Below are 21,936 nucleotides of genomic sequence, written 5' to 3' on the forward strand. Positions count from 1 at the left end.
TTAAACTTGATAGCATCAGTTATTTTAACGAGACTTGATTTTGAATCGATGTATTAATCTTAAAAAATTCTATTTAAAATTTCCTCTAAATTTGTAATCGAGGACTGTTTGATTTGTATCCTGGTAATGATATATATGGAAGCTCCTTGCAGATTGCTTGTGTGCAATCGATTGTAGAAATGCACATTCTCTGTCTATCTATCCATGAACTTAATTTCTTGCTTTTCATGCTATCAAATATGAAATTGAAGGCCATTCATAGTCATTTTTCGCTTTAATTTTTTATTTTGTTAACTTGTTTCTAGTATTTATAGATGAATAATGAGAGGGATAAGCTCGAAATATGTCAGGTTTGCGTAAGTCTTTTGTAAAAAACCTATTTGAATCTTGTATATATATATATATATTTTTTGAATAATTGAATCTTGTATATTTGAAGATTGTATATATCATTATTCAGTAAACTGCACTTTAACCGGGGATGTATCTAGCATTATTGTTAGGCTTTTCCTTAGAATTTGTAATGAAATTGAGGGTCACGAAAGTTTGAGGCTCTGTGATTAATTTGTAACGTTTTTGAGGCTCTGTAATGAATTTGACAGTTGTGGCTCATATCAAATGAGAGGTATTTTGGTGAACACCAGTATCTAAACTACTGAATTGGCAAACCAACAATAACCTTTTGTTCATATCATGAAAACATACATCAAAAGATGAGAAAGAAAAATAATTACCACTTGGATATTTAACAATATGTTCATCAACATCAACACTTGGAAGGCTGAAGCCTGCTCTAGTCAAAAGATTACCTGCATCCCGCACCTAAACAAGATAATCTGAGAATGTCCAATAGGGCCTGTAATTGACATATATTTCTCATTTTATGTTTCTTACTCTATTATTTTGAAATAGAATTCTCAAAATAAAAATAAAAAATTATCAGCATTTTTTGCTGGAGTGGGTTATGATAAATTTTGAGCATTTTTTTTAGAGTGGGTTATGATAAATTGAGCATTTTTTTTAGAGTGGGTTATGATAAATTTTGAGCATTGGTAAGACTAGTGAGTTAAGACTGGGAGAGCTGGGGTTTGTACTGGTGAGTTAGTACTTAACGCGTATTAATTAGTTAAGAAAGTTTTGATTTGGCCCCTAGTAATTATGAAGAATCTAAGCAAGTACAAATGAGCTAAATAGCATTTAAAGTTCATTTGATTAAATGCCTTTAAAAAGCATTCAAAGTTCATATTTATGTTGAATTACTTAATCCTGGTTGTAGTTCTATTATATTTTCCCAGCATGGGAAACGAGAAAGAACAGCCAACTACATGTCCATCATCTAGCTCAAATCCTCCATCGGAGGTATGTATGTTATATAATTGTGCACTTCAATAACATTGGTACTGTTGATATTTCTTGTTTGAAAATATATAAATAACTTTATCTAATAATGTTAGGCCATACCATCAACCACGCAAAACATTCCACCTTACATGGCTGGTTACTTTGGACCAATGCCTACGTGGTTACCAACTTTTCTACCATATCCGGCTGGTAACCAATATCCAATCAACATACAGGTAGTGATAACTTGTAGCGGATTTTTTCTTAATAAGTTGTCTTTTTTGCAACTATTACAAAAATAAGGTGCCTTAATTGCAGAATGTGGTATTGATGAGCTTTGGTTAATTTGTTGCAGAATTTTGGTTACGGATTTCAAGGAATCATGGAACCTCCGACTCCTATCAGCAATACAAGCTCTGCCACGAGCAAGATATTTGGTTCAGAACCCGATAATAGAGCTGATGGTGTGGAATCTGAAGCGCCTTGTGGATCTCCTATAGTTGAACAGCGTACTGAGGAACAACCAAATCATACGGAATCTAATAGTGGCAGTCCCTTGAAATCTCAAAATGTCGAAGTGGTTGATGATGATATGATTGAGGAGCCAAAGTCGGGAATGGAGTTTAATTCCCTTGAAGAGCTATTATGTTATTATAAGGAGTACGGTAAGAAATGCGGGTTTGGGGTGATGACAAAACGGACTGATAGGGGAGAAGATGACTCTGTTAGATACGTCACTCTTTGTTGTGCCCGAGGTGGGAAGGCCCGGAATAGGACGTTGAATGTTGCCAAGCCACGTCCAACAGGAAAGACAGAATGTAAGGCAAGGATTAATGCCTTAAAGCAAGATAGAGTGCTGAGGTTGACGACTGTTCATAATATCCATAACCATGGCCTCAGTTCGAAGAAATCCCGCTTCTTTCGATGTAATAGAGAAGTTAGTGATGCCGTAAAAAGGGTCCTAGATACGAATGATCAAGCTGGCATCCGAGCGAGTAAGAGTTATGGATCTCTCGTTGTTGGAGCGGGTGGATTCGAGAATCTCCCCTTTCTCGAAAAGGATTGTCGCAATTATATTGACAAGGCAAGACATCTACGACTTGGCGCCGGTGGTGCTGGAGCGCTTCGACAGTATTTCTTACGGATGCAATATAAAAATCCTGGATTTTTTTATATGATGGACATAGATGATGACGGGAGGTTAAAGAACGTCTTTTGGTCAGACCCCCGTAGTAGAGCAGCATACCAATATTTCGGCGATGTGGTGACATTCGACACCACATACCTAACAAATCGATATGGGATGCCCTTTGCACCATTTGTTGGTGTAAACCACCATGGGCAGTCAATTCTCTTAGGAGCCGGCTTGATTTCTAGTGAGGATACCGAGACATTTGTGTGGTTATTTGAGACATGGTTGCAATGCATGGATGGTATCGCTCCGAAAGCAATTATCACTGATCAAGATAGAGCGATGAAAAATGCAATCGCTCTTGTCTTTCCAAATACCCGGCACAGATTTTGTCTTTGGCATATACTGAAGAAAGTTCCCGAGAAACTTGGCTCATATGGTTCCTACAAAACTGAGATGAAAAGTGCCTTGATGAAATGTGTATATGACACCCAACGTGTTGATGAGTTTGAAAAGTGTTGGGATGAGTTGATTACCACTTACAACTTGCATGAGAATGCGTGGTTGCAGAGCCTTTACGTTGAGCGTGAATATTGGGTACCGGCATATTTGAAGGAGTGTTTTTGGGCTGGAATGAGTACAACGCAGCGAAGCGAGAGCATGAATGCATTCTTTGACGGTTATGTACATTCTAGGACAAACTTAAAGGAGTTTGTAGACCAATTTGATAATGCGTTGAAAAAGAAGATTGAGAAAGAAAATCTCGCAGACTTCCAGTCATTTAATGTCACAATCCCCCTCATATCTCGATCTCCGATTGAAAAGAGGTTCCAAGAGTTGTACACGATTGCGAAGTTCAAGGAAGTTCAGCAGCAAATCAACGGCATCATTGACTTGAATCCGAAGTTACATAAAAGTGATGGTGCATTAAAGACATATATGGTTGAGGATGAAGTAGCTTTGGAGGAGTTCACTAAGTTGGTTCGGCATTTTGTGGACTTTAGTGAGGATGATGCAGTTGCAAAGTGCTCTTGTGGTTTATTTGAGATGAGAGGGATATTGTGTCGGCACATCTTGGCTGTATTCAGGTGTAACGATATTAGACATTTGCCGGAAATATACATTGTAGATCGATGGAGGAAGGATATTAAAAGGCGATACACATTAATCCACAGTAGCTATGATGAAGGGGACCAACGGCTCGATGCTAATAGATATTCAAGTCTTTTAAGTATTTGTTATCAGATGATTACTCATGCAGCTGGTTCGAGAAAGCATACTGAGGATGCAAGAAGTAAGTTAACTGCCATGATTGAGTTGTATCGTGCCAATGAAGAACCCCCATCTTTCACTCAACTTGGTTCTAATGTGGATCCTACGGCAAATGACACTACCGTCGGATGTTCTGGAGAAGTACACAGTCCACGGGTTGTGCGAGGCAAAGGCAGACCTCCATCTCTAAGGAGAGCATCCAGGATGGAGATAGACATACGGAAAGCAAAAGCAAAGACAAAGAAACAACCGGCAAAGGGGAAGCGTAAAGAGGTGAAAATATTTTAGGTTATTCGAGTCTTCCAGTCATTATTATTAAATATAAGTTCACTAATAATGTTTATATGTTTGTTAATTAGCGGGATGGAGGAGATACCCAGTCCGTGGATAAAGGAGATACACCTGTTGAGGAAGTATGCAGGAGTTTATTTGGCCCTTCTGAGATCGATCTCTCCAATGTTGGACACATGCAGGTATATTAATTAGTAATTATTTATTAATAAGTTTATAGGCGCGGCTGTATATTTACCATTGATTTCTATTAGGCTATTCCAAGAGGTGTGGGTATAGACATTAGTACAACACAGGCCCGAGAAATAGTGATGCAGAGTCAAGAAAGCGTAAGTGGATTTGTGAACTTCATACCCGAGTTCTCTATATTAATATTTATTAGTACGCTTAATAAATATGTTTGCAATTATTTACAGATGCAAGTTGAGTTGGATGGATCACAATATGGCATCAACTTTGGGTTGGACGACACACAACCGTTGCAATGAGAATATTGTAGATTTGTATTGAATATTTGTATTTGGATTTAATCTATTTTGGTATATTCCAGGTTTAGAGTTCTCTATGCTATGGGCAATTTTTTATTGCAGCTTGTTTGTCAAGTTATTAATTATATGTTGGATGGTACAAAAATATATGTTGGATATTCCACTTGTGTAAGCTGGAGGGAAGAAGTTAGTACATTACGTTGGTGTTGGTGCAGGTGGCAGGATGAAGTTTTTCTGTTCCCTTACACCTGCAGCAGGAAGGATATTAAGTATTTTTCTAAGGTTTTGTTCTTTAATGCCATTTATGGGAGTGATCTAAAGTATTAAGATTGGTCAAGTTTGTACTTTATCATCTAATTCTCAGCTTTGGGTTGCAGCTTTGGTTTCGAGATTAATTATTAATAATATTTCTTTTGCCTCTTAATTTATTGAAGACCAATTTTTGAAACTTTTTATTTCTCACATTCAAGTAGGAAGAATGTGTTCTGGATTACTAACTTTAGGAGATGTAGAATGTGGTGCACAGGTTTTCAGAATGTGTTGGTATATTTTATTGCTCACTTTTCCCTCTATCATTTGCACGTAAAAGAGGCAAGAGTGTTGGATACCATGGGCAGTCAATATTGAGTGGGACTGGGATGAGCCTATATTCGCTCAGATTTTGTCTTTGGGGTGGGAATGGTTCATTTTGGCTTTATTTGCAGAGGAATGGGGAACGCTAATTGTGTTAATTGTGTATTTACGTGCATTTGTTAATTACCTTTCCCGAGTACGTGCACTGATTTGGTTCTGCAGCACAAATCAATTCTGACTAACAGACACTAAAATGGGAGTCATTTACGTGCAGCAGTTTTTTAAGGGACAGTGAGGTACACCTGTTGTGGTAAACTTCAAAGAACCTTGCAAGATACCTGTAATTTCCAATGAAAAATATAACAAATAATGATCAATATAATGCTGTACAGTTTCCAATATAAATAACCTTTCCCTCCATCAATTTCATTCCAACCAAGCATTTGTACCAAAAAGAACATCTTCTATTCTTTGCCACAGAAACAAGTACCCAGCAATCTTAAATTACATTCATCACCTCAGAGTTACATAACAAGGATTTCTATTCCACCAAAATAGAAAACACTAGTTAACAACAATCCCCCATTCACTTATATAACACAAGGTAAAATGCATGTACAAATACAAAACAACAGTAAATCCAAAATAGCGTGCACAACCCCCTTCTTCTAGCTTCTTGTGCATTAAGCACCAACTCCTTTTGCGTAACCTCGTCGCTTTTATTGGACAGCACCATGCTTACCCTCTCAAGGCGATCCACTATCTTATGTAGCTCAATCTCCCTCTTTTCCAGCATCTGAAGTATGTTCTCTACATCTTTCTCTTTCTTTAACAGTTCATCAATTCTTTCTTGTTGTTGTAGCTCAATCACTTCATTACCATCCAACCACTTGAAGAACTTACAATATGGTAAGCCCTGCTCAAAATATACATATATTAGAAAAGAGGAACTGTACAGTTTATTCATGCTCATTAAGCACCAAAATATATTAGGCAACTTGTGTTATTGTAGTTACCTGGGTATTATACTTTGCACACCCTAAGAAGGGTCTTCTTGGGTTTTTTGTAGTAGTTGACCATTTCAATGTGGCTTCCAACTCGCAGAAGCACAATTCTTTTCCCAAACGTAGTTTGGGAAAAGATGATGAAGATATTGATGAAGATGATTTTGACATTCTAAGATGAACCCCCATAAAACAATTGAATAACAGTTGAATAATGATGGAATAATTATGTAAGAACGGGAAGTTTTGATAGATTAATGAAGAGCAGCAAGTTTACAAAGTATTATTGATAATAAAATTAGTCTTAAATTTTCAACTTTTTTTAATGAAGGGAAGTTAATGAAAGAGGATTATAGTTCTACATCATAGCGATAAAAAAAGAACCTGCTATGAGCACTAATGTAGACCAATTTTGTATACACATTGTCAAAATTATTGTACATTATTGTACATTTACATAACCAAGAACCTACTTGGTTGTTGAACAAAGTTGTTTTTTTTGGTAAAAATTGTTGTACATCTCACCAACAACTGAACGACTATTCAAGTGCACATTTATAATTGAGATTCAATAATCACTAAACAGGAAAACTAAGGATAAACAATCCAATCAACAACCTTGCAGCCTTGAAGTGCAACTAAGGAAAAACCAACAACTGAATTACATTCAAGTGCACATTTACTTAACCTCGAATTGTTAGTAAACGTAATTCGATTCAAGGTAGAGTTATGACACTTTAATATAGGAACACTAATTGCCTAAAGCCTGAGAATCGAAATGAAGATATAATATTAATAATATAGGAACACTTTAATATAGGAACACTTCAATCGGTTTACCTAATGTTGAAGGCAGTACACCATCGTAAAAGTCACAATGTGGTGCAGCTATGATACTTGATAGCCAAACCGTATCTCTATTAACTGTCTCTATTCTTAGATTATAGAATATTCACTACTCTTAATTCCTTCACTTCTTTATTTTTTTTGGACTAATGTAACGTCATTTTCCCCAAATTTTCCAAGCAGCCTGTAGCCCTAAGTATTAGAAGCACTCATCTCAAACAGAATAGAGAACCGAGATAATATTCACTAAAATTACTATGAACAAACCATAAAAACACAAACATTAGACTCATCAGCAATCAAACCCAAATGAGCAGAAAATAAATAAATAGAGCTACAACCAACCATTTAAAACTACAGCAGCTTATAAAATCCCAATCCGCCAATAATACCCAAAACTCATCAGCAATCAAACCCAACCGAGAAGAAAATAAATATATAGAAAAATGTTAAAACAAACCAAAACCATTTGAAAGAAATGCAAATGGTCGTGCCTTATAAGATCTCCAACCCAGATTCGTGCCTTGAGGGTCGTGGGTTCGTGTCCTGTCACGGCCTCAGGGGTTTGAGTGTCACGGCCTCATCTCTCTGGGAGGACGACGGGGAGAGGGAGGGCGAGTGGGTTTTAGGGTTCGTGTGGGTTAGGGTTCAGTTCGGTTAGGGTTTGTTTGGTTTAGATTGGGACGATGAGAAAGGAGAGATTAGAGGGAGATGAGAGGGTTAGGGTTCGGTTCGGTTAGGGTTTGTGTGGGTTAGATTAGAGGGAGATGAGATGGTTCGGTTCGGTTAGGGTTTGTGTGGATCAGAGGGAGATGAGAGGGTTAGGGTTCGCATTCGTGGGAAATGAGAGGGACGAGAGAGATGGGTGAGAGAGACGAGAGAGAAGAGAGATATGAGAGAAAGCCGAGACCCCGGGAACGTTTAGATTTAGATCTGTGCACTCAATGTAAACGGCGTCGTTTACATTATGTTGCCACGTAGGCAACGGGGACGCAACGGGGACGCACCCCGGGGACGTTTAGAATTTTTCTTAGAATTTATAGCTAACATTACTCTTAATTAACTTAATCAGACATGCATGCAGCTTGTCACTTATGTGCAAAGCGATCAAGTCCTAGATCTCTGACCATATATAATTAGTTAACTATATTGAACAGTATGGCTGAGCTATTGTTCTCTAATTTATATGATCTTATATATGGTCCTTAATCTATCTTTCAGATCGAGCACGTTATTAGCCAAATGTCCATAAAAATTTCATACATGCATATATAATGTCAATGAAAACTATTTAATTAGTAGTAATAAGATGAGAGCACCACATATATGCATGTCCAGATCATTTTAAGACGATTAAATAAAGAGCAATGCTACATACAGTCACTTTTACGTATTCCCTGCGCACTCCACTGATATGATTGGCTGGATTAATTTTTTTTTTAATATTCAACCAATCATATCACTGGAGTGCACAAAAGAGTGCACAAAAATAACTGCACATAGAATTTTTGTTAAATATAATATAGATACTTCTCTATTAATCTAAACTTTTTGATAGTCTCGTCTCTAATGAATATATAATTCTATTTTAAAACCTTTACATGATTACATGATACCATAAATCAAATCATGTGATGTGAATGGTGTGTATTATAAAAATTTTCAAATAACCCTACTCCGTCTCTAATAGAGTAATATTTAAATTTCTCATTAAAGTTTTATTTGAGACGGTATGTAATTTGTATAACTTATCAAATTTGAATCATCTGATAAACGCTGAAATTGCCAGATATGATCACTAATTACTTTGAAATTAATTATTAGGATTGAAAGAGATCTACGAGAAAATAAAATAAAATAAAAATTAATAGATCTTTGAAGTTTTGAATTATATCAGGTCACAAAGCATGCAATACGTACCATATAATAATTAGATTGATTTATACGAAATTGCAGAGCTCGATCATAAGCCAAGGCTAATTTTTAGCTAGGCTAGCTAGCAGCATGTAGCCGCCGTACCACGTTAAGCCAAACCTGTAGCTAGCTAGGAGTCATGGCTTAATTAGGTTATTCTTCTTCTTTTTTCCTTTTAATTATTACAATTATAATTAATATTACTACATTAGCTAGCTACTTCAATAGACCCGGCCGGCCTGTTCGATTTTATACAAGGGTTTTGCTACACAACCTCCCAACACACCAACACTCTATTTTTTTTTAATTTTTATTATTTTATTTTTTATCAAATATTTAATATATAAATAATGAATAAAATAATTAAATTAATTTAAAAAGAATAAATTCAAAAAAAATATTAAAAAAATATTAAAAAATTGAAAAAAGGTGGGATGTTGGGGTGTTGGGAGGTTGTGTAGATTTTTTCTTTTATACAATTATAGGTACGTACTTGTTTTCTTTTTTCTTTTTCTCTCTCCCTCTCTAAGCAAATAGTTTCAATGATAAAAAATTAAAAGTTACGTGATACAAGATTTAGTAGAATGAAAGTCTCCAACAAACATGTAACAGCCCGCTAGAAATTCAATTGTGAAATTTCTATTAACTTTAGGAATCTCGTGAAAACCCCATAAGTTTTCACGAATCCATTAATCGTATAGGTTTTTGTCTAACTACATAGTTAGTGTTATTATTTACTATGGTATCAGAAGTGTGTTTTTTATTATTGGAGATAGTTAGAAGTGTCAAAATGTATTATGGTTTGTGTCATTAGACTCGGAGGGTTATTTAAAGTCTTATGGCGCAATAACATTTTTTCATATTTTCGGACAAAACGTCTGTTCAAAATTGTAGATATTATTGGATAAAAAGAAATATCTTGAGGTAATTTTCATGAATATTATTGGGTAAAATTATTTTGAGTTGATTTTTATAGATATTATTAGATAAAAATATCTTAAGTTGATTTTTTGTAGATACTATTGTATAGAATATTATGAGATAATCTTTTATAGATATTTTGGGTAGGAGAAAACTACACTCAACTCTCAACTCCAGCCTCATCTCTTCCATATCTCATCCATAAGTATCTCCAGCCACCTCTCCTCACGAAATTATCTTCATTTACACTTTCCATTGAAAGAATATCAAACACTCTCTCTCGGACAGTTTTTAGGAGGTCTTTTGCACACCCATTTCGAAGCTTTTGTAAGTGTTTTATCATAAAGTCTCCTTCATATAAGTTGTTCATTTTTGAGTCTAGTTTACATGGATATCTTATTTGCCCCATTTGAAGATCATTTGGTCAGTCAAATATTGTGTAAACTATAAAAAGGTCATTCTGGGAGATAAACTGGAGAATATGTTATAGTTTGGAGTTTTTGATCAAGCTAATGGATAGATATTGGTCCGAAATTTTTATGGAGTATTGTTAACATGTATATGTGATTATTGGTTGAGGATTTTTGCATGATTAAAGGTTTTGATGAAATATTTTCTTAAATTTAGAAACTCAGAAACTGGAAGAAGAAAAACAGTTTCTGTTTTGAGAAAGTTTAACTCTTTGGTGGTCTAAACCTATTCTAATGATTTTAATAATTTTATTGGTGGTCTAAACCTATTGGACTAAGTGTAAAACCAAAAACTCCAAATGTTATTTTGTGATTTTGGTGACTTTAGTTTGATGATTTAAAGCATAGTTGATGTTAGGATGATATTATGAATATGTTAGAAGTAAGATTTGATTTTTTTAAATTCTTGGAGATGTTTTGATTTAAGATCAAAACTTGTGATTTAAATGCTTGGATCTTTTTACAAAAAAGTTTGGTGTTAATTATTAGCTTTTTCTAAATGAATGTTTTAAGTATGGTTTTGAACTTAGGATTGGAAGATGTTTGTTGTAAAATTTTGGTTTAAGCATGAGTTTTGAAATTAGAAGGAATTGCAACAAAAATCAAGGGAAATGGCCTATGGATGTTTCGGCCATAGTGTGTTCTTCATAGTTGTGTTTTGTTTTAAATTTTTCTGAGTTGATATTTAAGTTTAGGACAAAATTTACATGAGGAATGTAAATTTTAGAAACTTTTGGAGTTAGTATGCAAAATCCTTAAGTTATGGGTAAAACGGTCATTTTCCCACATGTAGAGAGTAAAATGAAAATTTTACTCTTTAAGTTAGTATTTTTCATATTTCAAATTATTAGTGATTTAGTTCTAACTTTTAGAATCACTAATTACAGTTCCTCGTGATCGCACTTGAAGTTTTATAAGAAACGCGGAGATCGAGGTAAGTTAGCTTTTAACTTATTAGCAGTCTACTGTGTATGTGTGCTAAGTAAAGGAACTACAGTGTATGTATGTATGTTATCATATATGTCATGCCATGCCAAGTTATCACGTAATTGTCTATTATACAAAATTTATTCTGTCATCAATTTTTATCTGTTACATAATATATTCTGTCATGTATTACTGTACATTACAAGTATGTCATGTTAAATATGTTGTCTATTATATGTTATGCCATATTACAAAATGTTTCTATCTCAAGTTGGTCATGTATTTCAAGTTATGTTCAAATCACGTTATGTTACGTCAGGGCTCCAGTCCTTTCGTATTCCAGTCACGTTTCATCTTGAGTACATTCAGTTTGTGTAGAATACATGGGGCCACGACAACTGTGGAGTATGTATTTAACTGTATTGTGATGTGTAAAATACATGAGGCCACAACAACTGTGGAGTATGTATTTTTCATGTTAAGTCAAGTTTGTGTAGAATACATGGGGCCACAACAACTGTGGAGTATGTATTTACACGTAGAATACATGGGGCCACAACAACTGTGGAGTATGTATTTTTCATGTTAAGTCAAGTTTGTGTAGAATATATGGGGCCACAACAACTGTGGAGTATGTATTTTTCATGTTAAGTCAAGTTTGTATAGAATACATGGGACCACAACAACTGTGGAGTATGTATTTACACGTAGAATACATGGGGCCACAACAACTGTGGAGTATGTATTTTTCATGTTAAGTCAAGTTTGTATAGAATACATGGGACCACAACAACTGTGGAGTATGTATTTACACGTAGAATACATGGGGCCACAACAACTGTGGAGTATGTATTTTTCATGTTAAGTCAAGTTTCAGATCAAGTTCATGTCAAGTCAAGATCAGTTCATGTTTCAATTTAAGTTATGTCAATTATGCTATGTTGTACGCCAAGTTATGCTTTAATTACTTATAAATTTGATTATGCATTTATGCTTTTACTGTCATGCATGCATCATTAGCTTGTGTGGAAGTTTTTTTGTTAACTTACTGAGATTTGTAATCAAATCTCACTTTGGTAGTCCCAACAGCCATTCCCCCCGAATGGTAGATCTTATTACAGGACCTGAAGGAGAATCAGGAGCTGATCAACTAGACACAGTTGACTAAGCGACGGTGCAACGTCAATATTGATATAATAGTTAACGTAAATTACTATTTGTACAATGGAGTTGCATCTTTAGTATTTTTTGGATCATAACCATTTTGGACTAGTGTTGTCATCTACTCAATGGGTCTTTATGTATGAAATATGTTTTAAGCATTTGAGATATTTTCAATTTGGTGCATAGTATTGCTAAAGAAAAAAATTATCCGCTGCGAATATTGCATAATGTTAGATGCATGTTAGGAACATTGCATCTTATATGTCATGAACGGGAAAAACATCTCAAAGTAAATAAAATACAACACGTCTATTTAAAAAAAATATATAACACCAATAAAAATAAAAATGGGCATTTGGAGTCAAAATTGACTTATACCCATTTTCCACTAAGGAGAAAGGTGCTTGAAACAATTTTAAATAGTACGATAAATAGATTATTAAACTATGACTTTTAGTCGTAGTGAGACGTTGTATGCTACAACTTACTTGTCTGGAGTGACTATAGGAAACTTCTATGCCCACTTCATCTTGATTATCGGTTAGAAAAAGTGAGAACATAAGAACCAGAAGGCGTGCTGATACACCGGAAAAGAACCATCACTGTCTATGGTGGCGAGTGTGGATCGCGCGCCACATTAAGAAGGGAGCTGGTGGTCTGGCTTGGGTGGACCAAGGCCGCTAATCTCAATGAAGCCGCGTGTGATACCTGCAGATACTTGCTGGCGCGGAGATGCGTGTAGTTCATGTGCGGTATAAACCTCGCGTGAGATTCACGCACCACTCTTTTAGATAGATTTCTTTCACTGTCCAACAAATCAGGGACTGCATACATTACTGGCATGGCGCGTGGTGGTCAAATGAATCTGGTGGGCATTAGATTGCCACTATTTTGTGCTATAAACGGAAAAGCATGAAAATAACCGGGGAAAAAAAAAGAACTATATACTAAGCCCGCCAATGCCGTACAGGAGGATGGAGGGTAGAGGGTGGAGCCAAAACTAGTCCAATCCCGCTCTGGGCGTAAACAAGGAATGGTTCTTGGTGCCGACGGTATTTGAGAAAATGGTATTGGAGAGAAAAGGGCACGGTTAGGTACGTACTTAATTACACGCAGTTTTAATATTCTTTATCTAATTAAAATTAAGGGATTAACTAGCTTCTCTTTTTTCCACTTTCCACGTGATACATGGATGCATGAAGGGCTGCATATTGACCTAATTAATAATTATGCTTGCAATATTAATAATTATGGCATGTTCAAAGCAGTCAACAAAGAACAGACACACATTCTAGTCACTGTGATCATATTGATGACGATCATGAGTCAATGATTGATAAGAGTAATTACTAGTTGTGCATACAGGACCCCGCCCTACGAATTAGCTTCGGAAAATCGCGACACGTACAATATATTCAAATCTAAATTCTTGAAAATTGACTACTTCTCAATTGTTTTTGCTTGTATTCCCCGAAATCCTCGTGACTTAATCAGTTCCATAATATATTCATATTTGATTATAAATCATCAGTTCCGTTCAGCCTATCTACTGACATTAATAAATAATATCTATCATGTCATTATTTTTATTTATGAATTATTCCAGTACTCCACGATTTATTTTGGAGAATTAATGGTACTAAAATTAAATTGATGCTAAAGAAGAATGAGACCTCAGAATTAAAGAAGGACGCGAATTATATATTTCTATGTGGTTTGAATATTGGGACATGTCAATCTGGCCAAAAGACAAAAAGATTGACAGATAGCACCAAACCTCCTAGCTGCATAGATAACATGCATGCATCATGAGTTATATATATATATATATATATATATATATATATATATATATATATATATATATATGTTGGGTGTCATCTCCATGATCACCACTACCACATAATATAATATTAAGATTCATCCTGATGTTTCAAACTTCCCCCAAACTTTTGTTGACGAGAATTAAGTGCGGTGCATGGGTCAATAAATACAACAGTTTCAAAGAAACCTGATAGTGCGATGTATGGCATTGGGCATTAATGATCATAGGAAAACAACTCATGCTGTGAGAAGATGAGCAAAATTTTATAATGGCCATTATTTATTTATTTATTTTTGGATCTTACATGATATGTTAAGGAACATATGTTCATCACTTGATCTGTAGTATTGTTACATGTTTGCTGCTATTTTTCTTTGTCTTTGTCATGCTATTCACAACCGGCCGGGAAGCATAAAAAATCATACGAAAGTTTTAAAATTAATAAGACTAACCAAGAAGATCGTAACAATAATTCAGAGGCCGATATTGGTCAAATTCAAGAGTGGAAAGTACAATTGACTTTGGTGGTCATGAGAGACTAATAGCAACATGCATATATGGTAGATAGTTGTCTCAAGATATCTTAATTCTACGTCCCATTGAAATCTGGCATATTGAGCGGTAGTACTTGAGGGGGGATCAGAAAACCATTGATCTTTTTGTTTGCTAGCTAGCTAGAATTATCCTTTGTACTCACGCATTGTAAGACTCGTCCGAGCGCGTTTCTGTCAAAATGATCACGACCCCATCCACAGTAATCATGTCAGGGAAATATGGCTTTGCTTACTCTTTGAATATATTGATCGACCATCATTTTCTATATAATATAATGCATTAATATATATTTTCTCTTAATGAAAATCTTTGACAAAATCCTAATGCTCCATGCCTATCGATCAAAATGTATATTATGAGGCAAATTAATTTGGATACAATAAGTATTTCATCTCATCTCATCTCGTCTCATCATTATAATTTTTTTAAATTTTTATACAAAATATATATAATAAACAATTTAATTTTTTCAAATCTCAAAATAATAATATTAAAAAATAATATTCTAATAATATTTTATTCAACTTTCAACTTTCATCTCAACTTATCTCATATTATCACTATCCAAATGGTACCTAAAGGTTTCTTGGTGTTAACATAACATGATGAAAATGGGAACCCTAGCTAAAACTTGTAGAGATGAGACTTTAATTGTTAGTCAAGTCAAGTGAGCATATATATTATTAAATGATAGTATGCTCCGTGATTTTGCCTCCATCATTTTGACCATTTATATTTTTTTTAATTTTTTTTCTTAATGGTTAAATAAGAGAATATTAGTGAATTAATGTATTTTCTCTTTTAAATATTTAAATATGTTTAAAAGATATATATTTTAAAGAAAAAGAAAAAAAATACAATTTATACTAGGGTTACGTCCATCCGTACGTACATGGTGGACGGCATAGTAGCGCGAAGGATCTTATATTATTTTCCTAATTCCTTCTCCTACATATACGTCATTATACCGTACTTGGGCTAAATAAAGGTGCTTATTAAGAAAATGAAAGCTCTCAACCTTTGAAAAAAATATACATGCATACAATTAATTGTCGCACATATCAAAATTATTGCTAAATACCCCAAGTCAAGGTAAATTACCTCATTTATGAAAGACGTCACGTTTAGATCATCTTCCGTTAACGTCATTTAATTAATTTAACACCTTTCCAACCATGGGATCCATGCACATTTGTTTCGAATTCATGAAGTTTTTAAGTCATAATTACGGTATTTTAGAAGTCTAGAAATGCTATAGCTATAGAGTTTTTTTTAATAAAAATAAATTTACGAACTTACGTGACAATATACACATAGGGAAGCCGACTCTCCACGGTGCACCCAATTAACTGGATCTATCGGCTTGGCGGCTTAGATTCCATGCATGCATATACAGTTGGGAGTAGACGCCTGTTACGTACGTTGTCTACGAAAGCGCCAGTCGGGTGGTAACGTGGCGGAATATTGTGGGTGATAGGTAATACCGAAAGTCAAATAGGTGGCACATCGATCGGCTCGATCGAAATGATTTGGATCTTTGATCGGTGACAGCATATAACAACGCGACGATGCATTTTTCGGTGAAAATAATAGTTTTCAAACCATTGTTTTTGCATGTATCTCAATCTCATCCACTGCTCATGTTTTACAATCTGAGACGGTGACGAGGGAGGGAGGCCAGATTATATCCGAGGAGCTAACATCTGCTTCTGTACGAGTTATTTTCTTTGGATTTCTACGACAGCCAATAGCTTATTGCCACTTCATACCTACACATGAATAACGATTGCTCAGCAGATTATAAGTTCAAGAATCAAAGGTCAAAAAATCGTTCTCCTCTGATCTCACTGATTACGAGAATAGAAATCGTATTAAATTACGATGAGACAGAGACAGAGAAATTGCGACTCTGGCTGAAATTTTTTCTACGTAACAAGACACGTCTCTTAAAGAGTACAAAAGCCGGTACCGAATTCCGTTGACTTGAATAATTTTCTCTAATTAATTTTATATATACGCATCTTCATACTTGTATCCTACAGCAATAGTAGTACCTGACTTGTTTCCAGTTAATTATTAGAGCTCATATATAATTACTTCCCTGATCTCTCTGAGTCTGTCTCCAAGTTAGACACAAAACAATGGGAAAGTCTCCTTGTCGTGACGAGCGGGAAGGTTTAAAGAAAGGTCCATGGACTGTAGAGGAAGATCGGAAACTGCTTGATTATATTCAGAAACATGGGCATGGTAGATGGAGAATCCTTCCCAAGAATGCAGGTTCAGACACTACTGATTCCTCTTTTTTATTATAAATTCGATATTGATACTCGACGAGTTAATTTGTTTGATTCTCGTATATTTCTATCATGTTTAGGTCAATTTTGCTAGTGCTTATTATAATTAAGTACTGATTCCTGGTTTCATCAGTGAAGTGCAGTTTGCGTACTCTTTCAGTTTTATGACGATTAAAATGGTGGTTTTTCTTGTCTCCTTAATGTTTTAGGTCTAAAAAGGTGTGGAAAGAGTTGCCGGCTTCGCTGGACAAACTATTTGAGACCAGACATCAAGAGAGGGAGGTTTTCATTCGAAGAAGAAGAGACCATAATACAACTACACGGTGTTTTGGGAAATAAGTGAGTACATTCATCAGATCATTTTCCTTTTCATTTCCATTATAAGCCATATAACTAAATTAATAAAAATGCTAATGATGCAATATATGATTGCTGATGGAAAAACAAAGAAAAGGTACCTACCTCATGGACTTCTTGTGTTTTGTGCAACTTTTTTTGTTTTTTTTGTTTCGAGTCATGTTGCAGGATAAGTTTTGAATTGTAGAAGCTTTAGAATTGTGCAAGCTAGTCAATGATGTCGTGGAACTCGTGGCGAATATTTAATGTTTCATTGCCCACAAAATGTTAATTCCTTTTATCCATTAATTGTCGTGTCATGCATCGGACATATTCAATTCTGTGTCCCTGTGTCTCAGGTGGTCCGCCATTGCTGCTCACTTGCCGGGAAGAACGGATAACGAGATAAAAAACCATTGGAACACCCACATCAGAAAGAGGCTATTAGGAATGGGAATTGATCCAGTGACTCATACCCCACGGCTCGATCTTCTCGAACTCTACTCCATTCTGAGCTCATCTCTCTACCACTCATCTCAACTTAATACTTTCCCCAGTCTGCTAGGAGTCGGACCTTTAGGAAACCCAAATCTTCAAGGTCTAGCCACAGCTGATCATCTCCTGTCATCCCAATACAAAACACCAGAGATTACTTCTCAGTATGATCCCCAGCAAAACCAATATCACAATACCCTAGTTTCAAACCAGTTCCAGTCTTCCCATCCCATACATGAGCTAAACACGAGTACTTATGCTACACAAGTAAACCAGTTTCATAGCGCAGTGCAAGAAACTCAACCTTGTGCAGCATCACATACTCTTAGTACTCCATTTGGAAGGGAACCTCAGCTCACACAAGCAAAATTGGAGCAACTCTCTCCAAATCTCAATTTTATCCGCCAAAATACTCTGCCAAACGTGTGGCCGAGTATGGGAGAGCAACTAAATTTAGCCAGGAATGACTTTCCTTTGCAAAATGTGGATTCCATTATTGACCCTCAATTTGAAAACGAAATTTTGCAGACTAGGAACAATATTGATCAGCAGATACCAAATTACAGTTTTGGCTCGCTGATAATAACGACAACTTCTCCCAGTCCCACACCCTTATCGTCTACTACCACCTACGCCAACTGCAGCAGTACTGAAGATGAGAGGGATAGTTACTGCAGCAATATTATGATGTTTAATATGCTTGCCAAATAGCTTAAATGCCGGTGTTGACGCTGAAGCTGGCTGCAATGTGCGGCAACAAGCTGATCCTATTTTCTTAGCTTCGTCTGTATCTAGCTAGTGTTTCATGTTCAGATCATTTGGCTTTGGATTTAATTGTACGTTCTGCGTGAGTTGTAGTTGAACTTACGATATTAATTATGCATTCTTCTCCAACATTGGCCAGCAGATGAGAATAACAATGCTACGTACAGTTATTTTACATATTATTTATGCATTTTATTGATATGATTAATTGGATTAATTTTTTTTAATACACAATCAATCGTATCAATGAAATACATAAAAAAATATACGAAAATAATTATACATAAAATTTTTATAAATTTAACCCTCCTGAATTATATTAAGTTCTAGGTATAAAGGTACTGAAATATCTGAGTAGACAGAAGAAGCCGGGGGGAAACAATAATGCCCTCCAAACGGTGAAAAAGACGGAACTTCTGTACGTCCACATGCATGCAGAAGGAATTCCTAGGATCAAACTTAATAGCTTAATTACAGATCAGAGAAGAAACTCCGAGGAAGTTTTCGCAGACCATGCATCCAAGTTTACACATAACTTCTGTACGTTCTAATAATATCACGCTAATTAATTATTATTTATTTTTTAAAAACTTCAAAAAAAATTAATTATTAAAATTATATCTTTAACACATGTCCAATAACGGGATGTGATGTGATGCTTGCTATCAAGATTTCTCAAAATTTTCTCATATTTGACGTTTTGAGTAAAATAAAAATAAATATATGAAATAGATCTTATAATATTTATTAAATACTTAATATTATTAGAAGAATTTAAATAAATAGCAACAAGACTTTCATTGTATATTATTTTCGCTCTCTAAACCATTAAATTTAAATATATATTAAAGAAGATTTAATTTTGTCTATGCTATCAGAAGGGTGATCGATTATGCGAGTGACGAAAGCTATAATTGCGAATTTAATTAAATAGCAATCAATTTCGTAAGGGAAACAAATTGTAGGTGTAAAGCTTGGTTGGACTGCCTTCCTCTTCATTCGTTATATATTTATAATGTTGTGAAAGAAAAAATAAAAGAATATATAGATATTATAGCACATCCTAACCTAGTACTTAGGCCTACATTATTATGATGAGAAATTATTGAATGAACCCACAAGTATTCGACGATGGCCTCGGCTAGCTAGTAACCAGTAGGGGTGATAATTAGTATTTCTTTTGTCTTGTCAAATTATAGATATTCAATTATATGGCTCAATCTTAACTCGATTTGTTAAATTAAATATGTTAGATCTTCAAATCTTAACACAGTCTATTTAAATAAAAGATTGTATACTGTCATATATTTTTATTCGTTTAATAATTAATTAAAAAATGATCAACATGACATAACTTATTTCAATTCGTTTCATATAAATGTTGACTGATTGTAATATTACATGATGAATTATGTTACTAAAGAACTCATGCAAAGGTTCAAACTTCAAAACCTCGTCTAGACAATCCGCATCGAGGTTTTCCTCTACAAACCCTTTTATGGATTTTGAAAACTTTTTGGAGGGCCCATTCTTTGTATAAAGATATAAATATACCTGGAAGTAGAAATCTCACTGCTTTACGTATTCTTTTTAATTCAATTTGGGCGTTCGTCGCAGCTAACGATCGATCATGATTTGATAAACAAAAAAAATTGATTATGCCCACCAGGGCGCATCGCCTGTTCTGAAATCAGTTTCAACCCAGGGAACAAACACCACCTTCCCATTATCGATGTCGATGTCTGCGTGTGCCAGAGCCAAGGACTGTTCCAAATGGGGACGATCAGAAGGATAATTAGCGGGATAATTAACAGAGGCAGACAGAGAGAGCATATGGAACAGTGTTCTTCATTTTGTGACTTACCAGAGGAGCAGGTCCCCTAACAACCCTGCCTTGGTTATTGTACTGAGAACCATGACAAGGACAAATGAACTTGTTTTCAGCAGCATTCCACGGCACCACACAACCTAAATGTGTGCAGACAGCGTTAATGCCATAAGTTGCCAGACTCCTATCATTCTCCACAACAAGGTATGTTGGGTCTCCCTGAAATTTTGAATTTTGAACACATTACACAGCATCCTCCAAAATTCAAAAATCACTATATAAGAATATTGTTCTTGGAAAAGAGATCGAGAAGGACTATTCGCAGTAGTTGGAAACATTTGGATCATGTGGTACTACAAGCTGATTTGTCATTAATATACAGAGCATATAGTATTAGTGCAAAGAGATCTAGAATACGGATATCTAAGCAATGAATTATGAGATATACCTTCAGCCCTTGAGTTAGGGTTCTGTCACCAGGGCCATGGTTCTTAAGCCATTCAGATGCAATGACATCGTTTCCAAGAGCATCCTTTGCTACGATACCGCCACCAGCACCACCCGTCCTGTTCAGTTGCCCATACTAAAGTTAAATATAAATCAAAATCAAGGAGTTGCAGGGATCTCAAGATTTTACCTCCATATGAAAACTGAAAGACTCTTAGGTAAGAAATTGAATCAACAATAAAACCAATACGACTATTGATCCAAGACAGACACAAGAAGAAAATTTTAAAGCCGATCAAACAGAGCAAATTAAGAGGTTGTTTAATGAAAACGGAATAGAAAACATAACAAGTTACCCTTTAGCTCTTCCATTGTATAAGAAAGAAAGACCGAAACTCACCCTGGTGGAACAAAGAAGGAAGCATAAGGAACCAACATGCCAGCCGTGGGGAGGGATATGGCACCTAACAGAAGCAGATTCATGAGTTGCCTCTTGCCCATGTCAGGTACTCGATCGGCTGGAATGCTGGTGGCCTGGCAAGTGATTTTTGTACCCTTTTCCTTTCTCACCAACTGGGTCCTCATCGTGGGCTTCAGCATAAAAGCTTGGGATGAAATAAACAACCCATTCTTACTAGAGCACAGCTGAAAGTAAACAGGAAAAACATTTTACTTTTTTGAGTTACAGATATCACATCGAAGTTTACCCGAGTCCTACATCAAGTTAAGACAATATATATGAGAAGAATGAATGATTACCTGAGAAATGGTTGAAGGGGAGAGAGTCGAGGCAGCCATGGAAGAGAACTTGAGAGAAGCGGGGGGTACTGGAAATGTGGAGAGGAAAGTGATGACGTACTTAAATTTTAGTTTGTAGATAAGGTAAAAGATGCGACTGATGGGAGAGAGAGGGGCTACCAGCCTCCCAGAGCCACATGTTGGAAGATATGCAAAATTTGTGTTGCTCCAGAGTGTTCTGAACATAAAACTGTTTTTAAAGTACTATACAAATACATGTTTTTTAAGGAAATCTGACAAAGTTTCCAAG

At 35.4% G+C, this 21,936-nt stretch overlaps 4 protein-coding genes across 5 annotated transcripts; 2 read left to right on the forward strand and 2 right to left on the reverse strand.

Moving 5' to 3' along the window:
* The first annotated feature begins 1,296 nt into the window (after positions 1-1,296).
* Positions 1,297-4,592, forward strand: LOC122289397 (protein FAR1-RELATED SEQUENCE 5-like). Its single transcript, XM_043096369.1, has 6 exons — positions 1,297-1,359; positions 1,455-1,577; positions 1,697-3,070; positions 3,122-4,018; positions 4,105-4,218; positions 4,587-4,592. Exons 1-6 carry the CDS (start codon positions 1,297-1,299, stop codon positions 4,590-4,592), a joined length of 2,577 nt encoding a protein of 858 aa, XP_042952303.1.
* Positions 4,593-5,515: 923 nt separating this feature from the next.
* LOC122288831 lies at positions 5,516-6,603 on the reverse strand. The gene is made up of 2 exons (XM_043095621.1): positions 6,114-6,603; positions 5,516-6,013 (listed from the first exon to the last, which is right to left on the reverse strand). The coding sequence occupies exons 1-2, from the start codon at positions 6,288-6,290 to the stop codon at positions 5,684-5,686; spliced, it is 507 nt and encodes a 168-aa protein (XP_042951555.1). The 5' UTR covers positions 6,291-6,603; the 3' UTR covers positions 5,516-5,683.
* A 9,732-nt stretch (positions 6,604-16,335) lies between these two features.
* Positions 16,336-18,742, forward strand: LOC122289167 (transcription factor MYB41-like). Of its 2 annotated transcripts, XM_043096125.1 has the most exons (4): positions 16,336-16,688; positions 16,855-17,000; positions 17,227-17,356; positions 17,713-18,742. In XM_043096125.1, the coding sequence occupies exons 2-4, from the start codon at positions 16,865-16,867 to the stop codon at positions 18,557-18,559; spliced, it is 1,113 nt and encodes a 370-aa protein (XP_042952059.1). In that variant the 5' UTR covers positions 16,336-16,688; positions 16,855-16,864; the 3' UTR covers positions 18,560-18,742. The 2 variants fall into 2 exon arrangements, with proteins under 2 accessions (XP_042952059.1, XP_042952058.1); XM_043096124.1 differs by lacking the exon at positions 16,336-16,688 and having other exon boundaries at positions 16,747-17,000.
* A 1,217-nt stretch (positions 18,743-19,959) lies between these two features.
* Positions 19,960-21,836, reverse strand: LOC122289077 (cytochrome b6-f complex iron-sulfur subunit, chloroplastic-like). The gene is made up of 5 exons (XM_043095999.1): positions 21,648-21,836; positions 21,289-21,533; positions 20,890-21,007; positions 20,478-20,660; positions 19,960-20,377 (listed from the first exon to the last, which is right to left on the reverse strand). Exons 1-5 carry the CDS (start codon positions 21,684-21,686, stop codon positions 20,270-20,272), a joined length of 693 nt encoding a protein of 230 aa, XP_042951933.1. The 5' UTR covers positions 21,687-21,836; the 3' UTR covers positions 19,960-20,269.
* Positions 21,837-21,936: the final 100 nt, after the last annotated feature.

This window comes from Carya illinoinensis, chromosome 12 (assembly GCF_018687715.1).
Source record: "Carya illinoinensis cultivar Pawnee chromosome 12, C.illinoinensisPawnee_v1, whole genome shotgun sequence".
In the NCBI taxonomy this organism is placed as follows: Eukaryota; Viridiplantae; Streptophyta; class Magnoliopsida; order Fagales; family Juglandaceae; genus Carya; species Carya illinoinensis.